At 39.3% G+C, this 18,927-nt stretch overlaps 1 protein-coding gene across 2 annotated transcripts in view; it reads right to left on the bottom strand.

Moving 5' to 3' along the window:
• The window catches only part of TMEM26 (transmembrane protein 26), a 48,009-nt gene extending 29,703 nt beyond the window's left edge, over positions 1–18,306 (bottom strand). The window contains exons 1-3 of one of the 2 annotated variants that reach the window (XM_059170165.1): positions 18,203–18,306; positions 16,397–17,213; positions 272–350 (exon numbers count right to left, since the gene is read on the bottom strand). In XM_059170165.1, the coding sequence (XP_059026148.1) occupies positions 272–350; positions 16,397–16,587 (270 nt within the window). In that variant the 5' untranslated portion in view covers positions 16,588–17,213; positions 18,203–18,306. Of the gene's footprint in view, positions 1–271; positions 351–16,396; positions 17,236–18,202 lie in introns of those variants that run through there. The other variant, XM_059170166.1, reaches the window with a different exon arrangement.
• Positions 18,307–18,927: the final 621 nt, after the last annotated feature.

The following is an 18,927-nucleotide window of genomic DNA, read 5'->3' as shown; positions in this document are numbered from 1 at the left end:
AGGCAGCCGTCCAACCAACTGAGCCACCCAGGCGTCCCAAGAACAGATCTTTAACATAAGTTATTAATTAATTATAAATCTTAACGCTTAACTATAACATTTTTATTGGCTTTGATAGATCATGAATTCACTTTCTTTTGTTAATGGCCTCTTACTTTTTCAATTCTTGATAACTACCATTCCTTTGAGAAGTGCATTTCTGAAATAAATTATAGTATGAAAATAGTTTACTGATAAATATTCCACTTTCTTACTTTCCAAAGGGACATACCTGGGTCTCATCGTGCATTTCAAGAAGCCATAATGATGGAACAATGCTAATCAGATATAAAAATATGGCTGGTGAAAACCTGTAAAAGAGAGAAAAAAAGTTCAGTTTTTACAAAAAAAAAACCCTCTTTTTTAATTAAAGAAAAACAAATACACATACCCTGATCACATTGAGTTAAACCTTTTTATCTCAAGTGTTTATTTCAATGGGGATAAAAGCATTATGTGATTTCTGCCATATGGATTGTAGAGAAACAAAGTAACTGCAAAAGGCACTAGCAGCTGTCATTCTCACTGAATTTCTAATCCAATTAATAGAAGTTAATTTTAATATGGCTTAATGGGACACTGCCAACTAGTTTCAGGCACAAAACTGGATATTTTGTATTTAATATGTTTTACAACAAGCAAATACAGCAATAGTAAATCTTCTTGGATTTTTTCAACATTGCAATTTCAAGAAGATTAGCTACATTTTTAAATATTAACCTGGAATTCTGAAAGCCCAAATAGTAACATCCTACTAGAAGACAAAAATCAGATGATAATGAATAGGAATGAACAAAATCAACTGACTTTGTGATATCTGAGAAACCTAGTAAAAATTAAAATGCAAAGAAACAACAACAGATGAAGTGCTTGGTATTGTTTTAAAAGGCTATCTATATTCATTATTTGCTGGCTTAAAATTCAGAGGGTAGTCCAAAAAGTGAGCTTTTATAGTCAAACATATTTAGGTTCAGATACCAGTGGCTCTGTCTGCTTCTTAGTCCACAAAATGGAGACAGTCACTTAATAGCATACCAGTATACCACAGACTGGGTAGCTTAAACATCAGATAGTTATTTTCTCATGGTTCTGGAGGTTGGAAGCATGGTGAGGTCTCCCTTCCTGGTTTATAGATAGCCACCCTCTTGCTGTATCCTGGCCTCACATGGCCCTTCCTTGGGGCATGCACATCACAAGCAGAGAGAGACAGAGATCACTCTCTTCTCCTCTTAAAAGTTGACCAATCTTAATGGATTAAGATCCTACCCTTATGACATCTTTTACCTGTAATAAATTCCTAAAAGCTATATCTCAAAATAGAGTCACACTGGGGGTTAGGGCTTCAGCATACAAATTTTTGGGAAACACAGTTTAGTCCAGAGTGGTCCCATTTATCTCATAGAGGTCTTTATTACACTTTCTTTAAAGCAGTGCATGGCAGAGGTGGGTATTCCATAATAGATAACTATTATTAGTATTTTATAGGACATTATATAATAAAAATATGCCTTTAGAAATTCAAAACAAGAAAAAAGTAACATACTTTCCAAATTTATTTCTTAAAATTGCACCTCTATCGTTTTAGATAGGACTATTGCTTTATAGGCCATCTCAAAGAAAAACATTGTGAGTTAATATAATTTTATTAAAATACTTTAAGTATATGCATGTGATGGTTTAAAATGGTTTGAAAAACAGAAATGTTAATTGCTCAACAAATAGAATTACTTTAGATGAAATGGTATTAAAACCATATTATCATAATCCAGGAGAGAAAAGTGAGCAAACCTAAATGGAAGACAGCATCTAGAATGGGCTTTTTCAAGACTGTTAACAATTTCACTAATACTACATTTCAGCTTTTGGAAAGAAGGGAGAAAGAACAAAAGAAAGTGAGGTCTTTTAAAAAAAATCAATATTTCATATAGATACTCTTCCACCTTTGATTTCCTGCAAAGAACCAATTTTGAAACAAAAGGTTATGGCTCATGATATTATTGAAATCTGACTTGGAAGATGGCTGGGCGACAGAGAGATAGCAAAAGCCCCCATGTTGAACATACTCTTAAAAGAATAGGGAGAACTTGGTGTGCCTGGGTGGTTCAGTCGTTAAGCCTTCTGCTCAGGTCATGATCCCAAGGTCCTGGGATTGAGCCCTGCATCAGGCTCCCTCCTCAGCGGGAAGCCTGCTTCTCCCTCACCCACTCCCACTTGTGATCCCTCTCTCGTCCTGTGTCTATGTCAAATAAGTAAATAAAATTTTAAAAAAATAAGGAAAATTTTTATAAAAAATAAAAAATTTAAAAAAAAAATAAGGAAAATTTATTCCTTGGCCTTACATATCAAGGGAAACATCAGGAGAGAGTATTTCCTTTGTGAGATTGAGAAAGGAAATGAATTCCAATTGCAAGGACATTTGGAATATGTAAATGTTTATTTGGCTATGTCAAATGTTGACTGGATTGCAATTTTGTTGACTCTCTAGGAATTAATTTTGGGATTGACTCCCCTAAAAATATCATAACAATAATATCCAGGGAAACCATGGACTGACCATATAATAACTCTTGAAAGAGGTTCAACATGAAACAAACAACATTTAACATCTTGTATGCATAAGAATGATTTCTATAATTGGAAAAAAAATACTACCCTATTTCAAGGTATTGCCTCTAATTAGGAATCTAGATATTTAAAAACAAAAACAAACCTAAAAAACAAAAACAACAACAAACTTTAAGACCTGAGATTGTCTATATTACCTGCCACAGAACGTCTAAATTCCATAATCGGACATTCAAAGCCTCCGTATTCTAGTTTTTCCACTTCCCGTTTCTCTTCTTGCACTACATCCTCAGAACAAAATGTTTTCTACAAAGTTCCCCTCACTTTAATCTGTCTTCATAATCTTTTTCGACATAGGTGAGAAGGGGGTAGAAAGAAGGTATCAGGCTGAGAGTCTAGGAATTTACCATATTCAACTTAGTCCGTAGCGTTTCTCCCCATATGTTCCACCCTCCTAACCCTATACCAGAGAGGATTTGCTGGAATTTCAGGAGGCTTCCAGAAGAGTTACTGGGGATGTGGATAGCATGCCTAAGTGATCAAGAACAAATCACCACCCAGAACTTCCTCCTGTCCTTCCTCTCTAACTCCCCTGTAGTCAGCAACAGTAGTTGTACAGCTGAAATTAAAACAACAAAACTTATGGAGAAAATATAAGTCCCTCTTATCTAGGGAAGTATTAAAACATGTCTAAATATATTTTATTTTTTCGATATGAGGAATACATTTCAGCCACATATAGCATATGTTTTGTTGGACCGTTCATCCCTGTTAAGAACAAAGTGTTCCATGCTCCGTCAGCTTGATTAATCTGAAGAGAGGTTCTGAAATGACTTTAGAGGAAACGTCCCTCCAAATTATGACTGTCTGTTTTGGAACGCTCTCCTCTTGCCTCTCCAGCCATCAACATCCTACCTGTATTTCAGAGGCATAGTAGGAATTAATCTTAGCTTATATTTCCCTTGTGACCTAACAACACATTCTCCACTATTTCATGATTATGTGTGTATTAGCCTTAGCTTTCCTAATACAGGCTCTTTGAAGGCAGATTCTGTCTTATTTACATTTATCTCCCTCTCTTCTTTCTTCTCGTTCATCTTTTCTTCTTCTCAGTGATGTCAGATGTCTTACTAAGTCTTTAATAAACGCTTATTAAGAAAATACTTAAGCGGTTCCTGGGTGGCTCAATGAGTTAAGCCTCTGCCTTCGGCTCAGGTCACCATCCCCGGCGTCCTGGGGTCAAGCCCTGCATCGGGCGCTCTGCTCAGCAGGGAGCCTGCTTCCTCCTCTCTCTCTCTGCCTGTCTCTCTGCCTACTGTGATCTCTCTCTGTCAAATAAATAAATTTAAAAATGCTTCAGTGCCTGAATTTATGAATAAAATGGAGGGCATGGAGGGTACTGGCATCTACAAAGACCTTTTTTATTCCCATTTCAGGAGATCCAGTAGCAAGTACACCCCTGGAGTTGTGGCCTGAGAAGAATTACTACACAAACCTAGGAGACCCAGATTTGAATCACCTGTTCCAAGGCACATCTTCCAAGGTAGTGGAAATTTGCTACCTTCCCTATGAGTCAATGTCCTCATCTATAGAACGGAGATAAAATATCCAGGTCATAGGATGGTTGTGAGGATGAGAAGAGAGAGTGTGTGCCATGGGCCTGATAGTGTATGGCTCAACACATGCACATTGCTGCCTTACCTAGGCTCAGCTCTGCAAGTAAACTCATAGCTACATATTCAAGACCTACACCTAAAGAGGACCAGAGGATGCCAGGTTAGAAGGCTGTTTCTTCAAATAAATAACTCACAATCAATCCTATTGTCAATTCCCCAAATGAAAATTCCCCAAATGAAACCTGTTTAAGACCTCTTGAATCAGAGGAAATTGTTTGCACTGCTAAAGACATCAATATCCTTAACTCCACATTTGATGCTAAGGCCAATCCTGTCATCCAGTCATGGTTTGCACGGGTCATTTGCCCACAATGGCCTACAGAATGCTGCACAGTCAGGGCCCTGCCTACCTCTTGGGCTTTGCCGCTTGCCATTTTTCCTCACTGTGCTCCCATAACATTGTTTTTCATTCGGTTCTGGAGAAAACCTACGTACCTTCCCAACTCAGGACTTCACACATGTGTTTCTCTCTTGAAACATCTCTTTACCCCTACTCTTCACCTGATTATTTCCTTCTCGTAGTTCATGTCAGGTGTATGAGACCCTGTGGAAGAACTTTCCTGGTCCTCCAGTCTAAATTAGATCTCCTTGTTATACTTGTCCTATAGCATTCTTCATTATTACCCTGTAGATCTTCGAAATTTAAAATTATATATGTGCACATGTGTGAGTGTTCCCTGGCACTTAACTGTCTCCCAGCAAATGTAAGTAGTATAAGCACCAAAGTTGTGTGTTCATCCTTATATCCTCAGTGCCTCCCACAGTACTTGGCTGTGTGTTCTCCACAAATATTTGTTGACATGGTAAGGTCCTGGTTGATTTAAAATTTCTATTTTTTTCACACTCTATTGCTTGTTTGACTAGAAACCTCTTCCTGATATATCACATTAGTTGATTCTTATCAAAAGTTTTTTGAGGGAAACTAATTATTCTGTTCTTACATGAATTTAATATTGTTTTGCTACTATGAAAGATTTAATATTCCAAGGTAACATTCCAGCCATTACTTTTTAGTTGATTCTTGATCATGTGTTGTCTATGCAATTCAGTTTCAGAATCTGAAACTGAGACTCTGAGTCTCATTCAGATTCAGGAGAATCTGAGCTCTAAAAATTAAAAACTATGCCTGATCGTACCTTTTTCTGTGTAATTAATCAGATTGCATGCCTTTTATTAACAGCTACAAAATAATTTTACTCCAGACTTTATGTCAACAGCATCAGAAGTAAGCCAATGCCAAGCATTTTGTATAAAGTCTAAAACCATAGAGGGGGCTAGCCAATCCAGAAATAAATTAGGTTTCTGGATACTTGTTTATGAAAATAAGATATACTATTTATTAATAAGCTAACAAAAACTGATAAACATGATAAATTCATAAGACACGTTCAAGTAGGAAATTTTTAGAAAGTGTGTAACACCTTACTACTATACTAATCAGCTATTTGGCCTTAGAGGCTCAAATATACTATGATACAAATTACCACTATCCTGTCAGAAGACAAAAGGTTCCCAACATTAATAGTTTAATGATAAATTTTGTTGCTTAGTTTTTTTTTTCTTCAAATTAAAACCTTTCAAAAGATACTCTTTCTTTCCAAGAAGTTTGGTGTTTTTGTTTTGTTATTCATTTATTTATAAAGTTTTTTAAAGACTGTATTTATTTATTTGATAGAGAGAGTACACACACACAAAGAGCTATAGACAGAGAGAGGGAGAAGCAGTCTCCCCACTGAGTGGAGAGCCTGATGAAGGACTTGATGCCAGGACCCTGAGATCATAACCTGAGCCAAAGGCAGGTGCTTAAACAACTGAGCCACCCAGGCACCCCTTGTTTTGGTTTTTAAACCACAGCCCTTATCCAACCCACCAGTTTTCTCTGAAGTACATGGCAGGAGCAACCTCTTAAAGCATTTTTTTATCCATTTGTTTATGTACTCATTTGTTTACTAATCAAATGTGTTAAAGGTCTTGCTACCTGCTAGACACTGCCCTGAGCTCTTAAAGAACTATCCTCATTTTTGTTTGTTTGTTTCATCCAAAAATAAAATATTAATCATACAAAGTTGTCATTTCAACAAATTACAGTGTTCTTCACGAAATGATTATGTCATGACATTTAGCAGTTTAGCCCTACAAGACATCTTATTTACTTTATCTCATCATTAGTCTACAGTTAGGGTTCCATTTTCTTTTTTCAAAAAATGACAGTTACTATTTTCTTATTGGGAAGTAACCTTTGTTCCTTTTTCGAAATGTATTATAATATATATCAGCAAATAGAAAAATTAACCATATTATCCCCACTACCCTGTACGGCTTTTCTCTCTGCGAACAGTGAGGATTCTAGTCTTCTAACCATACGCATAGATCTGAAAATAGATAATATTTAAGAGAAACAAAACTACGGTTCCAAGATGACTTCGGTGTGGATCACGGTTTTATTTGCACTTCATTCCTCAGTATTTCCTAAGGTAGAAAGCCAGACTGGAATTGTAAGGATACTACACCTAAGTTTCACAGTCTCATATTAAACTGCTTTGAGTGTCCTCAATAAAATTTCCAGAGCACTTTATAATAATAGGCCTATTTTCATGGAATCAAGAAACTAGGTCAAGATACCCTTTCATGAGCCCCCAAACGGTGTCTAACTGTTTAAGGATTGTCTGTTCTCCTTTCACACAGACTACTTTGTCTAAGTGGGCCTTAACATCCGCGATTTCCCTCTGGGCTGTTCAGCAGCGGCTTGGTGTCCGTCCACGCTGGGAAGAGCAGCTGGCATGACAGCCTCCACACACACCTGAAGATAGGCTTGCAGAACACAGAACCCTGCACACATGGAAGACATGGATCCAACCCCAGATATCCCCCCGTCTGTCTTCTTAAGCAGCTCACCCTCCCACAGCCTTTGCCTGTGTTTGCCTGTTAGGCAGGGGAGGAGGCCATACCAATGGGCCGTAAGTTCATGAGAGCTCCCTCCGAAAGGAAAACTGAGTAAGGGTTGACCATGATTTAATTGGTACCCAAATCAGTTGATTGGTTTGTGTTCTCCGTGATCTTCTAGGAGAACAGGTGAAGTACAAGATCACAGGAGACTGGATGAATTTCATGTGGGCTGGGAATGCCCCTTCTTTATGCTGTGAAAGCCCTTCACAAACGCCTACGTTTGGGTTTGCCAAGAGAATACTTCTGGAGGTGAATAGTAGGTCTCTTCATTGTAATTTTCACTGTTATTGCCAGTTGTTTTTCTAATAAAGTCATATTCCCAAATTATGATATAAACTGGTGGCAAAATTAGTAATACATTCTTCACTTAAAAATTTCCCAACGTAGGGGCGCCTGGGTGGCCCAGTGGGTTAAAGCCTCTGCTTTCGGCTCAGGTCATGATCCCGGGGTCCTGGGATCGAGCCCCGCATCGGGCTCTCTACTCAGCAGGGAGCCTGCTTCCCTCTCTCTCTCTGCCTGCTTCTCTGCCTACTTGTGATCTGTCTGTCAAATAAATAAATAAATATATTTTTTTTAAATTTCCCAAAGTATATTTAAAGCAAGAATAAGTTTTATTAAATTTGAAGCTGTTCACATTCAAAACGCAGCAGTATGCTTCAATATGACTAAACAATTTAAAGGAACAAAATATGCATCAATTTTAAGATCTATGTACTATTTCTCTTGTAAAATTTCTGAGGCAAAGAAAATCACAACATCTTCTTAAATGAATTGGTTCCAACTAAAACCCTAAGTGCTGCCGTCATGATATTCCCCCAACCTGAAAAACCTTTCTCTCTTTCCTGCACTCTTGTAAAACCCCCAGCTATTACAAAGGCCAGTACATAAATCACTTACCTGAGAAGTTTCCCTTGTCTAACAAGCCTACTGTAATGATTGTATCTTTATTCTGCAAACATTCTTCAGTCTTGGACTTAATTTGTGGAAAATTATTTGGTTCTTCAGGGTGTGGTTTTTTTCCTGTTCTCATATAACTGCATGTATTTTATATTCCTTGAGAAGAACATCATTATAGCACTTAGTACAATAACTGATTGTTTAATGATTAAGTGAACCTAAGTGCTAATGACTACAGGAATTTTAATGGTCTCTGAGAGGATAAAATGCATGATGGATGTTATTTATGTAATGCTGTAACTCATTTCATTCTATAAAAGACAGTGGTATTTATTTCTGTTCTGTAGAGGAGCTTATTTCTTCACCTTAGGAACAAAAATACAGACGCTCGAGGATTTTCCCTCTTCTGTTTTGTTTTATATCCTGTGTTGGCTTTCCAAGCATGTCTACTTGTACAAGAGTGTCTCTGAGCCATGTCCATGTGTAGCCTGACTCCTCTACATTCCGTTCTAAGCAAAATCATCCCACTGCTCATTGTCAAGTCACCCCAATTTTGAAAAAGACAAAATACTTTGACCCTTTGCCCGCTATCGGGAATCCTTGATCCTAAAAATCTATGTAGTTGTATTTTCCACAGATAAACCCCAGTCTGCTTATTGAATGCAGAGCACAAGAAATCAGCTGATGGCGTTCAGAGCTGGGATGAAGATGCCTCTGAGCCTTTGCTTCCTTCTGCGCATGTGGAAGCAAGAATAGTGCCTCCGGGGCTCTAGCGAGGACCGGATGAGGTAATGTGGGCCATGTACGCTCCCGGCTCAATAAATGTGAGCGCTCTCTCCCTTCTCTTTTATAACGCACTTTCTGAAATGGAAATAAAACATGCAAACAGAAAAAAAATAAATAAATGGGAGCACTAACCAGATGCTGGGAATTGTTCTGTGATTTAGTATAATTAGTTGTGACCTTAGACAAGAGGTGGAGCCTTGCTAAGCAGCAGCATCCTCCTCATCAAATGGTAATAAAGAGTAAAGCTCTCGTCTAGGGTCCTCGTGAGGATCACTGACATAACGGATAGGAAGCAGGCTTGGAGCATTGTCAGTACTCAGTAGCTGATAACAGTTTCCACCCCCATTGTCACCATCACCATCACCTTCATCATCATGCTCATCACTACTATGAACGGACTGTCAGAAAATGGCACAGCCAATTTATTAGGAGGCTGTTCGAGGCAGATTAAAACAGGTTTGTGAGCCAGGAAGCTCAATCAGGGACCTACAAAAGCAAAGGAATACTGGAAGGACCCGACCAGGACTGGCAGCAAGGCTGATAGTAGAGAGGACTCCTCCCCCTAAAGAATACTAATTTTATTCTAATAAGCATACAACATTAAGTCAGTTATATCTCCATGGTCTTTTAAAAATCAGTTGGACAAACTGAAGATAAAATACAAGACTCTTCTCTAAACAATTACTGTAGGTTTGTATTCAGAGAAAAGAAACCAAATCAACCCCACCCTGGCATTTTATACTAATAATCTGTGTGTCCTTAATATCACTTCAATGTGACTTTCAAAGAAAGTTCAATTTTCAATACCTGCATATAAAAACCCCTGTTTTTAAAAACAAAACAAAACAAAAAACAAAACACTGTTTTTTGCACCACACCCAGTGCTCCATGCAATACCTGCCCTCCTTAATACCCACCACCTGGTGCAAAAACAATGAATACTGTTACGCTGAAAAGAAAAAAAAATGATAAAAAAGTTTAATTGTATATATATTTTTTAATTGTATACCTTAGTTAAGGTATAGGGTATACTGTGTGATATGTGACTTGTATCTCAATAAAAAAAGAAAAAAAATAATACACTTTTTTTTTTTAAAAACCAAAACTTATATCCCCTAAGTCTCACCCTTCTGATACCTGTACTCCAGAGAAATTTCTGGAGTAATGAGGGTCATGCACATGAGGAGAAGTGAAGTGACCTTGAGTAAAAGGTGAAATTTCCATTGTTGGAAAAGAAGTTAAACTATTCAGATTTGTCCTGATGCCGTATGCAAATAATGGCACTGCATGAGAAGGAGAAATGCATGAAATTGAGCATGAGCTCATGGGAGCTGCCCACATCAATTTGCACTTTGTTTTTCTCTCTGTCAAGTATAAGAAGTTACAAAATACTAGAACCTTAATTTTTAGTTCTAAATGTCTATGTTGAACATACTCTTGAAAAAAGCATGGACATCACCTTAATGGTTCGGTTTCCTGGGGTTCCCATTCTAAATGCAGACATAATTATTGCTTTGATCCCAAGACCATTGCAAAATAAAATAAGAAAATATGACAATTTCTTAGGAGGGAAGCATTTTACTAATTCAAGTTAAGGTAAGACTCTTCTTCCTAAACCGTGAGTCAGATCACTAAAAACAAAATCATTTGCTGATGACATTCAATGTGTGCTTCCAAAACAGATGCAAACCTGTCATCCTTGTGCATTGAACTCAAGGCTCAGGATATAAAAACACATACATGCAACCTGCGAAGACAATGAATATTATAAAACTCTGGATACATGCTTCAGACAGGGCTGATAAATCCAAAGCACAGTGGAAAGTGTTCCTAGAATAACTTAAAAGCTAAAGAGAGATTTCAAGAAATCTGGACAGCAAGTGCGAACAATAAGAGAAATAGTCTATCTGCTGGGAGAATTTCCATTGTCCAAGATGGCCATATGGAAATCACAGGGTCTCCTTCTAAATCTCTCCCTTTCATCCTCCCTGATATCTGAAAAGATCAGCAAGAGAAGAGTGCTTTTATTTCCCAACTTTCTCACTGGTTAAACAATTTTGATGAAGGAAGATACACATTGTCAAATACTACAGAATGACAAAGATTCTCCTACACTACCCAAGACTTGTTCAAGGTTAGGCTTTGTATGGTTTCTGTCAAGTCTGTGTTTCCACTTCTGCTGTTGAGCCTCCTAAATACAATTGAGTATTCAGAACAGACTACACTGAGGTGTTTTGTTTGTTTGTTTGTTTTGTTACAAAATTGGTTTGAATTTGAAATCCTTTTAGGATAGAATCTCTTCTGACTCCCCTTTTGTCTTTCCTATTTGTAGTTGGGGCCACCCATACACTGTCTAACACATGGTGTCTCAAATGAGATATGGTAACATAAAATTTAAAAGGAATTTTTCACGACCTGGGGAAGAGTAGAGACCTGAAAGAAGAGAAAAGAAATGCAGTTTTATCTGTCTTCTGGGGATTATGTCAGAAATGTCCCAGGGCACACTTGGCCTTTCTCTCTCCCTTTTTTCATTGCCCTGGCTATTCCCACATTGACTCCTTCTCCTCTCTAAACAGACAAACCTCAGATGTCTCCTCTCAGCCAGGCTTCTCTAACCACCCAGTGGGAACCCCCCCGCCCCCCGCTCCTTTATCCCTCTGTGACTGCTACCACTTAGGCCTCCAGAGTTGAGATCCCTCTTTGTTACTTATTAGCTCCCTTGTTTCTTATTGACTTCTTTATTTTCTGAGTCCCTGGACTAAAACGTGAGTTCCTTCAGGGAAGAATTTTACCTGTTTTTTTTCCCCCTCCATACTCTTGACACTCAGTGTCTAATACCCATTAGCTAGTCCATATACGTTTGTTGAATGAAGACTGATAAGGCTTTCCAGAAAAATCTGCTCAAGGTTTCCTACACTCCCCTCCCTCAGGACATCTTTAACTACACAGCCTTTGCACTCCTGTCTCTTACCCATTATCTCCTGTTCCAGCTCAAACGCCCTACTCACCCCACCCCATACACGTCATCACATTCCTTCTCCCCTAAACAGTTGGACTCTTGATAACCGGCTCCTTCAATTGCCAGCTAAGGAGTTGTGAATAAAATGACTTCATAACTCTGTGCCTCAGTTTCCTCATCTAAAAATGGGGAAAAACAGAGAAACAGAAAATCAGTGCGGCTGCTGTCAGGATCACATGGAATAGTCTGTGTAGGACGAAAGAGCCTGATCATCAACAAATGCTAAATTATTCATAATTATTCCTACACATTTGAGCACTTAATCAGAATGCTACCCTTAAATTTAAAACCTCAAATATTTTGGTTTTCTGTTCTTTCTGCCTGTTCACACAGAGTCTAGCATAGTATCATATGTACTTATTGTACCCAATAAGTTCAATAATTGTACCCAATTCAACAAATAGACATTTGGTTAAGCTCAATAAAGGAAATAGTAAAGAGATATAATGAAGAAAGTTGACCAGGTAGGTAAGGTCTTTTATTAACTCAATTATATTTACCTTATATTCTTAAATTCTGATGAGGAAATCTAAAGGCTTAATGAATATTTTTTGCCAATAAATCCAACTTAGATTTGAGGATACTGCCTCCTTTCAAGTAAACAGGCTTCAAACTTTTCACAATCTTGGTCCTTTTTCTTACTTCTGAGAAATATTTTATTGGTATTGGCAAATAAGCAACAGAAACATTGTCTTGTGTTTGACTTTACCTAAATGGCAATTCATAGATCTATTAGACTGTTACCTGGATAATAGAAAATAAAATCAAGAAAACAAAAAAGCAAGCAATACTAATCTCCATCGTATAGGAATGTAAGTGAATGTTCATGTGAAATTAATAAATGCCAGGTGAAAGTGAGCAAATTACACCAGCACACATTTATTGGGCTTGACAAGGGATGTGTCATTGGCTTACCCTCTCTATCCTATAGGATTCCAACAAATTAAACTTCTCCAACTGAAAGTTATGAGTGTTGACGTAATGTTGCTGTCCCTGGACGGCTGAGCTCAGCAGCACTAGTTCCATGTTTCCTTTCCAAAGGATAGCTAAAGAAACATTCTTTTGACAAGTGTAATATGTTTGCTATGTTTCAGGAATTTTTTTTCACATTTTCCTCTATAGCTCAATGTATCGTTCCATGATTTCTGTGGGTTTGATTTATGTGGGGTCAGGTGCAAAAGTTAGTAAAAAGCACAATGTTCAGAATAGACCAGAGTAATCTAAATGAGGGTCATAGATTTGATGCTCTGGAAAAGAAATGTTCACCTCCTGTATGTATGGAGCTTCATCTACCATCCAGGCATTATTTGACTGGTTGATTGATTTTAAGTATGGAAAGGTTTCACCTTATTCTTCTTCTTAACTTGTAAATGGATAATGTATCCAACTGATACAAAGGATAATTCTTTTACAAGTCCTTTTAAAAAATTAACCCATAGTATACATAATTCTGTAACTTTATTCTCCTGACAATATGTCATAGGCATCTTTCTAGGTCAATAGCTAAATTCCAGCTCATCACTTTTAATACCAACAAAATATACACAGTATGGGTATATTAACAATTTTCAACCAGTCTTTTGATGGCTAATCAGGTTGTTTTTAGGTTTATTTTTTACTTACTACAAGATGGAAATTAATATTTTCGTATATATGTCTTTACATATGACCACCTTGGGTTCTATAGGGTAGATTCCAGATTATAAGACCAATGGATCAAAAGGTATACAATATGTAGATCTGTACATAAATCTATATATTTATATTTTTTCTATAGAAAGATCTAGATACTGTCATATTTACTTGGGTTTTTTTGTTTTGTTTTGTTTTTGTTTTTACTTCATCAGTCTTGATTTCCTGATGGAAATTGTTTTTTTAATCACACAAAAATAACAAGAAGTCATGCCTTGCCTTACTCAGAGAACTTCCACCCAGCAATGAAATATGTCTCAAATCAAATATTTTTTAATTGTTACCATGTTATACATGGATAATTGTCTATATTTTTTCAGCATCCTATCTTCTGATTTTTTTCCCCCTCAAACTTACTGACAATAGTGTATGAGCTTTGTCCACCACAAAAATGACCACATTTTCAGGCTCAGCAGAACAAAGCATTTAGTAATATCAGTAGAACAAAGCATTATTCATCACATTTTTATTTAGATCATTTACAAAGACTCAGTTCTTGAAATTTTATAAGTCAAATCTACTATTTTCTTTGCTTATTTTCAAATATTAGTTTAGATATTAAGCCAGCACAATTTTTTCAATAAATGCTAAAATATACAGTGTACATCATGGCCTGCTCTGAAATAAAGGTGAGAAATTTTTTCTACTTTTTGATTCTGAGCCAATGGTTTATTGGCCAGTCCCTCAAGTAAAGTTGTTGGACTTGTACAGACAGAAAATGTGTCCAATTGACTCATAATATTTTTTAATAAGAAGAAGAAAAGAGAGAAATCCTAGTATTTAAAAAAATAATTCCTTTTTTATTCATCAACCATAAAATATATTATTTCATTTAATTTATAATGACCTATAAGTATTTATAGATGAGGAAACCGAGGGTCAGAGAGTTTCAGTAACATGCCCAATGCCTCAGAGCAAATAAGTATTGCTCCATTGCTCCATTTTCCTTTTGATTTTGAGACCACACTACACACGGAAAGGTCCCTAGTTTCCTATTTAATTCTATACATTGATCACCTATTTTTGCCCCAATCATTTTTCCTCTCATAGTTGTAATCAGCTGCCAGTGATGGTATAGACATGAAGGTAAAGTTTCAATGGGCTATAGTATTTCTACATAACTGGTTGGGAATTCTGACTTAACATGAGTGAAGGCCTCTGGTCTACTCTTGGAGCACAAGGGAGAATATTTCACGGACCATTGGGTTGGTCCCCCTTTTAAGGCTGACCTTTCTTCCAGAAGCTGTGCTGGTTGGTGACAGAACTACGTTCCATGGAACACTTTTTAGCCTCAGATTGCAGGCTCCTGCTATGAAGATATTTTCTACCTTAGCATTGCAAAGCTGCTCAGTAAAAATGAAATAAATCTCATATGGCCTGCAGGGTGAACATTCTTCTCCCCTTCTGTTTTTTTAACTTATTGGCTTATTGGGGAAGCTAATGACCATTTTTTTGAGGTTTTTAAAGGACACATTGGAAAGTACTTCAGATCTCTCCTCCTTAATAAGCTGATCATAGGGTGGGGGGAGGGGTTGTAACATTTCCATCCTTATTGTATTACATTAGGATTCTACCTGAATAATTTTTTCACTGATAATTCTGGTAATTTTTAAAAGTGGAAAATTTAAGCAAGATTCACATAATCTTAAGAGACACAACAACACATTCTCACCCTTGGACTGTCACAAAATACAAAGCTTTTTGCAGTTTAATATGCAAAATTGTAGATAGGAGGTTTTATCCCCCCCTTAATATGGTTGGTGGCTGACCATAATGTCCTTGTGTATGTAATTCTTTGATTTAACTAATAATATTTTCTTCCAGCATTAAATATTTTTAAAACTACTGACATATGTGAAAATACTGCCTTACTGTTTTTTTTTTAAACTAATGTATAGTATAATTTTACTGAATTTTTATGTGACTGTAGTCTTACTCTTTTTAAAAATTAATGCAGGAAGAAGCCTAGCTTGGAGAAGTTTGTATGAAAATCTACTGGGAGTGGAGGGATGGAGGTGGAAACTCTTTGTAAATGGCAAGAAACTCTCTTTCTCAACTCTTCTATTGCCAGTCAAGTCTTCCGGGAGGGAATAAAACATCACACAGAGCCTGTCGTTCCTGCAGGTTGAGGTTAAGTTTGAACCTATCTTGCTCGTCCCTCCACCAGTGTGGCAACCCTTCTCTGACCAGGTGAACTTGCATTAACCAAGCTCCCACGGAACCAACCTGCGGCACCTGAAGCTTATGCAGAGCGGCACAGAAGTGCTTCGAGGAGCTTCTTGCCCCACGCGACTGTTTTATGCACACAAGCTCTTTCAAAAGTCGCTTGTGCTCAGCGAAAGGCATCCCCCCACCTGCAGGCAGAGATTAACGAGTGCACACCCACACACCCTAAGTTCGGGAAGCTGGGCTCAGGAACATCTCCCCTGCCCCACGACTCCCCCGCTCTGGAGCACCTTCCACAGAGAAGGCAAGCTTTTCCCTTCTTTTTTTCACATCTTCCAAGTTGCCAAACCTGGGACTGGGTGACACCGGGCAGAGACTGAGCGTTTCCTGTGTTGCCCTGGAACAGGAAGGACCCTGAGGTACTGCGGCGTGTCCCAGAGATGCGCAAGCATCTCGCGCTCCTAGGAAGCTCCCGGCGAGGACAAAGGGTCAGAATCCGAGTAAGAAATGGGCGGGCTGCGGGGAGACTGGCTCTTGGGCTGCTGGCGAATGCCATAGGGAACAGTGCCCAGGGACTCCGCGCGCCCTCCCTTTCCCGGGGTGCGCTCACCATTTGTAGCCTCTGCCGCGCTTGAACTTGAGGGTGAGCCCGGTCTCCAGAAAGAGCAAGAGGTTGAGCAGCGCGAGCAGCCAGTACCGCGGCTCCTTCTTCACCTCGGTCACTCGCCAGACCCCAACCAGAGAGTGCAGCACGAACAGCAGCCGGGTGGCCAGATTGTTGAGCAGGACCAGTCCCTCCATGCCGGCCCGCGCGCTCTGCCCGCGGCCCCCAGACCCCCGCCTGCGCCCCCGCGGGCCCCTTCGGGAGCCCCGGAGCCCGCCCGTGGGCGGGAACCTGACAGCTCGAGACCCGCCGCTGCTGCCGTCCCTCCTCAGCCTCCGGAGCAGGGAGAACTGGAGACAGCGGTTCGCCCCTCCCCCAAACTTCCTGACAACTCTCAAAGAGGGGAGAATCTAAACCCAGCCTGTCTAGACTGCTGGGGAGTTCTGGGGCTGCGCCTCCGGGATCTCCGGGGCGTTATTCCCCGGCGCTGCCCATCTCCTTCTCAATCCCGGGAGCCAGGCTCCAACCCTGCAATCTACCCCATCCCACCCTCGCAGGGTGTCCTCCAAAACTTCCCGACTCCCAGAGATAGGGTGGAGTGAGGGTCGAGGTGCTACATAGCCTGAGAGGGGGGAGGAGGACGCATCCGTGCCATCTCCTCCCTGGCTTTTCCAGCGAAGTAGTTTGATTCACTCACACTTCTTATGGGAACAAGCTGTCATAGTAACTCTAAGCTGGAACGGAGGAGGGCCAAAGAATCCGCTGTCCAAGCAGTTTTGGAAACGCTGTTCCTGCGCGGTTTGAAGAATGAAACTTCACAGGACTAGAGGAAATCAGATGGGGGTTTTCTGAGAGCGGTCCCTGCACCTCGTTTAAGGAGTGGGTAGCCCGGGTTACTGCCACTCTTTGGTCAATGTGTTATCAAAGCAAAGAGATGTTCTTTATTATGTCGTCCCTACTCTCACTCCCCCCCCCCACCCCCCACCTCTAGGAATTTCTTCTGAAAGTTGGAGGTTAGCAAGGCAGGAAGGCAGAGGGGAGACAGAGGAAGGAAGGAGAGGATAAAGCCAGGGGTTGGACTTGTGGGAGCAACTCATGCAGCTGGGAAGGCACCCTTGAGATCAATGACCAATGAATTCAACTCTGGTCTTTCTAGCATCCAAGGTGAAGAGGAAACTGAAGTCAGGGTTTCCTAAAACACCCTTCATGATTTCTGTTCCCTTGTTTCCCTACTGCCTGTACCACTATTTATTTGACACTTTTCTTTAAATGAACTCAAATTTTTACTGAAATAATTTTTAAATGAAACTTTATATCACTTACAAATGGAAAAACCAGTAGAGTAGGCCAGAGGTAGAAGGTATTACAAAAACAAATAAAATAAAATGAAACCAAGTTATTGAAATCTCAGTAGATATTAATTATTGCCTTCTAAGACTCTGTACCTCAGCCTCCTTCTTTCTGGGGAGATAAAGCAATGCCAGGGGCACCTGGGTGGTTCAGTGGGTTAAGCCTCTGCCTTCCCCTCAGGTTATAATCCCAGGGTTCTGGTATCAAGCCCCACATTGGGCTCTCGGCTCAGCAGGGAGCCTCCTTCTCTCTCTCTCTCTCTCTGCTTTTCTGCCTACTTGTGATTTCTGTCTGTCAAATAAATAAAAATAAATAAATCTTAAAAAAAAAAAAAAGAAATTCCAGTCATATTACTACCAAACAGGGATGTTTACATTAGTAATGTTTACATTAGTAAAACTGAGAGAAAAACACAAAAGAAGTATCTTGGTTAGGTTTATTCAACTTATGATCATCCCTTACCTTTCTTAAAATTAGGTTGAAAACTCTGAATTATATGATTAGTGTTTTCATGAAGTAAAAAAAATCCAGTTGCTTAGAAGCTCAGTTACTTCTGATACTATTGTCAGGAAGATTTTCTTTTCCCTGTGGGTGTGTATTCTTCCATATTTTTCAGGAAACCCAGCAGTGATTTCCTGGGACTTCTTATCATAGTGCTTTTCATTGTGGGGTGATGGCATAGTGACCAGTGACCTCACGCTATTCAGTGACACACAAGAGCACAGTGTACCAGTGCAGTGGGAGGCAGGGTGGTGTGGACATTGGAGCCTAGAGCCAGGCCAGCTGGCTGCCTTGGAGTCCCGGCTCAGCCACTTAGTAGTGTATAACCATTGTACCTCAATTTCCTTATTAAGCCTATTAACTTATAGGGCCATTGAGAGGATCAAATGAGTTAATCTATACAGAGCACCTGGCAGGTAAAAAGTACTCAGTAACACTGGTGATTATTGCTGGACCAAAAAAAGTTAGTCTGGACAAGTAACACTAAGAGTGAAGCAGACAAACAGAAGACCCGTCAAAGCCTCAGGCTGAACACCATCAGGAATACGTCTGTTGCTGAACAAGTTGGGTTTACTGGTCTTTTAGGGAGAAAGAGCACACTCCAGGGAGAACTGTGGGCATCTCAGGAAGAAGATATTAGAAGGATTAGAGAGAACTTACTAGAAAGGATATGGGCTTGTGTTAGG

The sequence above is a fragment of the Mustela lutreola genome, chromosome 4, assembly GCF_030435805.1.
Source record: "Mustela lutreola isolate mMusLut2 chromosome 4, mMusLut2.pri, whole genome shotgun sequence".
Taxonomy (NCBI): domain Eukaryota; kingdom Metazoa; phylum Chordata; class Mammalia; order Carnivora; family Mustelidae; genus Mustela; species Mustela lutreola.
This window is presented reverse-complemented; position numbering and strand designations above follow the sequence as displayed.